The following is a 5,953-nucleotide window of genomic DNA, read 5'->3' on the forward strand; positions in this document are numbered from 1 at the left end:
TGTTGACCAGGATGGTCTCGATCTCTTGACCTCGTGATCCACCCGCCTCGGCCTCCTAAAGTGCTGGGATTACAGGCTTGAGCCACCGCGCCCGGCCTGCCCAGCTAATTTTTTGTATTTTTAGTAGAGACAGGGTTTCACCATGTTGACCGGGATGGTCTCGATCTCTTGACCTCGTGATCCACCCGCCTCGGCCTCCCAAAGTGCTGGGATTACAGGCGTGAGCCACCACGCCCGGCAAAATCTTTTTATTCTTAAGCTATCCATTCATTAATACATTACATAAATATATTTGAGCTACTATCCGCCAGACACAGTTCATGCTTTCCGCCTATCATACATGAATACAATTGAATGATCAATTTTAAGTTAATTCAAGGCTCTCCATAATATGGTTCCATTAATTATGGTGTCCTACAAGACAGTATAAATAAAAGTCACAGAAAAATAGCTAACTATTGGCCAAATGCAGTGTCTCACATCTGTAATCCAGCACTTTGGGAGGCCAAGGTGGACAGATTGCCTTAGGTCAGTAATTTGAGACCAGCCTGGCCAACATGGTGAAATTCCACCTCTATTAAAAATACAAAAATTAGGTCGGGCGTAGTGGCTCACGCCTGTAATCCAAGCACTTTGGAGGCCATGGCGGGCGGATCACCTGAGGTCGGGCGTTCAAGACCAGCCTGATCAACATGGTGAAACCCTGTCTTAAAAAAACGAAAAAAAAAAATACAAAAATTAGCCAGACATGGTGGTGGGTGCCTATAATCCCAGCTACTCAGGAGGCTGAGTCAGGAGAATAGCTTGAAGGTATCTCACTCTGGGGCCCAGGAGACAGATGCTGTAGTGAGCCAAGATCGCACCGCTACACTCCAGCCTAGGTGACGGAGCAAGACTCCATCACAAATTAATTAATTAATTAAATTAATAAACTGCAGTTTCTGGTCAGGTGCAGTGGCTGCAACCCCAGAATTTTGGCAGGCCAAGGCAGGTAGATCTCTTGAGCTCAGGAATTCGAGACCAGCCTGACCAACATGGTAAAACCCTGTCTCTACAAAAAATACAAAAATTAGCTGGGCATGGTGGCAAATGCCTGTAATCCCAGCTACATTGGGGGCTGAGTCAGGAGGATCGGTTGAACCTTTGTGGTTATGGCTGCAGTGAGCCAAGACTGCACCACTGCACTCTAGTCCAGGGGACAAAGTGAGACCCTGCCTGAAAAGGCAAAACAAAACAAAACTGCAGTTTCTAACTGCCTTTGCAAGTTGATTCGGTCAATAAAGGCACTAATTAACGGTGGGAGTCATTATTTGCCTCTGGCCTTATTACATGATAATCAGATTAACATCCATTACTTTAAATGGTCTTGCAGTCCAACTTGCTATCAATTTTTGGAAAGGAAATGTATATACACAAAGACTTAGAAAAAACGTGTCTGCTGGGTGCGGTCACTCACACCTGTAATCCCATCACTTCAGGCAGCTAAAGCAGGTGCATCATGAGGTCAAGAGATCAAGACCATCCTGACCAACATGGTGAAACCCCATCTCTACTAAAAATACAAAAATTAGCTGAGCGTGGTAGCGCCCGCCTGTAGTCCCAGCTACTCAGGAGGCTGAGGCCAGAGAATCACTTGAACCCAGGAGGCAAAGGTTGCAGTGAGCCAAGATCACACCACTGTACTCCAGCCTGGGCGACAGGGCAAGACTCCATTTCAAAAACAAAAAAACAAAAGCAAACTGAAGATCTAATTATACTGTAACATGTAATTTAAGCAAACTTCATTAAATACTTGAGAGGTTTTGGCCAGGCGTGGTAGCTCATGCCTGTAATCCTAGAACTTTGGGAGGCCGAGGCAAGTGGATCACCTGAGGTCAGGAGTTCGAGACCAGCCTGACCAGCCTGACCAATATGAGGAAACGCTGTCTCTACTAAAAATACAAAAATTAGGCCAGGCACAGTGGCTGACGCCTGTAATCCCAACATTTTGGAAGGCCGAGGCGGGCGGATCACGAGGTCAAGAGACTGAGACCATCCTGACCAACATGGTGAATGCCCATCTCAAGCCCAGGCATGGTGGCTCACACCTGTAATCCAAGCACTTTGGAGACCAAGGCAGGCGGATCACCTGAGGTCAGGAGTTCAAGACCAGCCTGACCAACATGGTGAAACCCCGTCTTTATTAAAAAAAAAAAAGAAAGAAACCCCGTCTCTACTAAAAATACAAAAATTAGCTGAGCGTGGTGGTACACGCCTGTAGTCCCAGCTACTCGGGAGGCTGAGGCAGGAGAATTGCTTGAACCTGGGAGGTAGAGGTTGCAGTGAGCCGAGGCCTGCCACTGCATTCCATCCTGGCTTCCGGTGATGCAGCAAGACTCTTGTCTCAAAAAAAAAATTAGCCAGGCCTGGTGGCATGCGCCTATAATCCCAGCTACTCAGGAGGCCGAGACAGGAGAATTGCTAGAATCAGGGAGGCAGAGGTTGCAGTGAGCTGAGATCGTGCCATTACACTCCAAGCTTAGGCAACAAGAGCGAAACTCCATCTCAAGAAAAAAAAAAAGTTTTCAACAGAATATATAAGCATCAACTACTGCTTTGGAATAGTTAACCAAAACTAGACCCCAGCATTGAAACATTTTCTCACCTCTTGAAAAATATCCTCTCCTTCAACTTGATACCACATCCCTACTCTTTGTATTAGTGGGATGAACAATAAAACAACCCAGATCATGCTCAGTAGCTCATGCCTCTAATCCCGGCATTTTGGAAGGCTGAGTCAGGAGGATCACTTGAGGCCAGGAGTTTCAGACCAGCCTAGGCAACATAGAGACCTGTCTCAACAACAACAACAAAAAGGTATGGTTGCTCATGCCTATAATCTTAGGCCTGTAATTCCAGCACTTTGGAAGGCTAAGGAGGGAAGAGTGCTTTAGGCGGGAAGTTAAAGAACATCCTGGGCAACACAGGGAGACCTTATCGCTAGAAAAACATTATTTAAAAAAAAAAATGCCCGGCATGGTGGCTCACACCTGTAATCCCAGCACTTTGGGAGGCCAACGCAGGCAGATCATGAGGTCAAGAGATTGAGACCATCGCAGGGCGCGGTGGCTCACGCCTATAATCCCAGCACTTTGGGAGGCTGAGGTGGGTGGATCACGAGGTCAAGAGATCGAGACCATCCTGGTCAACATGGTGAAACCCCGTCTCTACTAAAAATACAAAACATGAGCTGGGCATGGTGGCCCGTGCCTGTAATCCCAGCTACTCAGGAGGCTGAGGCAGGAGAATTGCCTGAGCCTGGGAGGCAGAACTGCAGTGAGCCGAGATTGTGCCACTGAACTCCAGCCTGGCACCTGGCAACAGAGTGAGACCCTGTCTCAAAAAAAAAAAAAAAAAAATTAGCCAGGTATTGGAAGGCTGGGAATGCAGTAAGCTGTGATCACGCCACTGCACTCCAGCCTGGGTGACAGAATGAGACCTTGTCTCCTAAGATAAATGACAAACAAAAAGAGACTTTAATTGCAGTCCTATGGTTTCATTCCCCACCTCTCAGTTGGTCACATTCTTCCAGCTGCCATCACCCTGAATTGCAGTCACCAGTTAAATATGCGAATTCCCCAACTGGCTATGGACAACCTATGTACAGGTAATCCTTTCTTATTCTCTTTTATATCCTCAAGACAGAACTTAGAATATGTGCATCAAATGTCTGTTGGACTGTATCAAATCAACATAGTGATAATATTTCTAATACAGTATACCACAGTGGTCAAACCTCTTCATTTCAATATTATGACATTATGTCAAACATTTCAATATTATGACACACCCATCTATAAACGTAGAAGCACATTTAAGGATTTGTCATTTAAAGTTGATGTAAAACTGCAATTTATAGATTATAAGAAAAATCCATAGCCATATAACATTTTAAGTTGTTCTCATCCTCAGTGTAAATGTTACTAAATATCCTAGAATAAAATGTATTACACAATCTGTTACCATAATTTTGAGAAAGAATGATTAATTCAACTTAACACCCTTTCAGTTGCTTTCCTCCATTTATTCTTTCTTCTGCCCACATAGTTGCCTACTCAGACATTTTTAAAAGTCTTTTAGAGCCATCTCTGTAAAGAAAACAGCAGTCTTCTCTAAAAACAATGTAAATTAGCAATTTTAGTCACTATCTGTTTTCTCCAACTTAGCAGAAATCTTAGACTCCAATGGGCAACTAAGCTCTTTAGCATCATTCTGCTAGTTTTATTTCTGTAAACCAGAGATTTGTAGGTAAATTTGTAAGTAGGCAATCTGTTGGCAGAAAGACTTTGTCTATTATAAATTGATATAATCTTAGCAAATCATAAAGTAGGACGATTTAAGGAATCCTAGAAGAGGTATAAAATTATAAGACATTCTCACGCCAAATGACAAACTATAATGTGCATGTAGACTCCTGTCAGGGATTCAAAGAGTTGTGTCCAACAACTTTCCAAGTGCTGTACAGAGATCTAGAAATCAAACAGGAGATCGTCCCTTCTATTTGGTTTTTCAACAGCTGAAACACTCAACAGGTGTTGTAGGTACAATTCTGAGAGGGATGAGCAGGCCCTAAAGGGGGTGTCCCAAAAGCATGCATTCATCATCAGAAAATCAGACTGGGTACGACTGCCAACCCACTTCAGGGCCTGCGGAGCCCAGATGAATCAGACCATAAATCCTGCTTTCTAGGAGACTGGGGTGAGATGGCACGGAAGGCGAAGGCACACAAACACTATGATCCTTATATTCGAGTTTTAAGGCAGTTTCTCACCCATGTTTCACCCAGGACGCTGCATACAGCAGGTACTTAATTACTGTTTTGGTGACCGACTGAATAAATAAATGTTAAAGCCTAAGACAATCCCGGGGCTACAGGTGCACAATCGCCGTGGTCCCCTGGCCCAGCCGCCCACCACCATCCGGGCCAGAACCCAGTAGGGAGGTCACCCTCTCCATGTCGCCTCAAGCAGCAGCGGCACGCAAAGGTCAGTTTCAGCCCCGGCCAGGCTGAGCCCTCCCCTCGGACAGCACTTACCGTTAGCGTAGGGAGACCCCGAGGCCGAGGCGGCTCCGTTCTGGGCCTGGAGGCTGGCTGGGGCGCTGCCGGAGGCCGGTATTCCCGGCTGGGACATGACGACGGCGGTTATCTGGGTTGGAAGGGGCTGGTCCGGGTCGACAACAGGGCCAAGAACAGAGCTGAAAGACAACTGCTGAAAGCGGAGGGAGGAGGCTAACAACTTAAGACTGAAGACTGGGAAAAGAGAGGGCGGCGCATCAAGCCCGAGGCATGGCGCCGCACTCTCCCCAGGCCACCGGCGGCCACGGCCTAGCCTGGGAACTGAGGCTAGAAAGTCGGGCCGGCGGGGCCGCGAATGCAGGGCTACAGGGAGGCAGCCAAACCTAGAAGGAAGGAGGCCTCGGCCGGAAGTGTCTGTCAGCCCCCGGCCGCGCAGCCGCAATCAGGACACGTGGCACTTCCGGCTCCGGCCTCGCTGCCGCAGCGGCTGCCGGCGAGCTCTTTTCTTCCAGCGGGGTTGCCCCGAGGGCACCTGACAGCTCCTGGTGTCCCGACCCCGACGACCGTGCCTAGCCTCGCTGCCACGTCACTGACTCTCACGGCCGGCCGGAAGTGCCGTGTGTCACCGCTGTGGAAATTCCCGGCTTTGTGAACGTGACCTCACTCGCAGAACCGGGATCGTGGGGCAATCTGGGATTCAGTAGCCGCTTTCGTGGGGTGGGACTGACAGTTCCGCTCCCTGGGTTTTGTGATGATTACTTGAGACCTCAGAAGTCATCGTCCTGCCGGGCGCGGTGGCTCAAGCCTGTAATCCCAGCACTTTGGGAGGCCGAGGCGGGTGGATCACGAGGTCAAGAGATCGAGACCATCCTGGTCAACATGGTGAAACCCCGTCTC

General features: G+C 47.9%; 1 protein-coding gene across 1 annotated transcript in view; it reads right to left on the reverse strand.

Annotated features, from left to right (window-relative positions):
• The window catches only part of SEC24A (SEC24 homolog A, COPII coat complex component), an 84,165-nt gene extending 78,327 nt beyond the window's left edge, over nt 1–5,838 (reverse strand). Inside the window, exon 1 of the mRNA XM_037739954.1 lies at nt 5,075–5,838. Coding sequence (XP_037595882.1) covers nt 5,075–5,171 — 97 coding nt within the window. The 5' untranslated portion in view covers nt 5,172–5,838. The remainder of the gene's footprint in view (nt 1–5,074) is intronic.
• Between the last annotated feature and the right edge of the window lie 115 nt (nt 5,839–5,953).

Source organism: Cebus imitator, unplaced genomic scaffold, assembly GCF_001604975.1.
Source record: "Cebus imitator isolate Cc_AM_T3 unplaced genomic scaffold, Cebus_imitator-1.0 Scaffold76, whole genome shotgun sequence".
NCBI lineage: Eukaryota > Metazoa > Chordata > Mammalia > Primates > Cebidae > Cebus > Cebus imitator.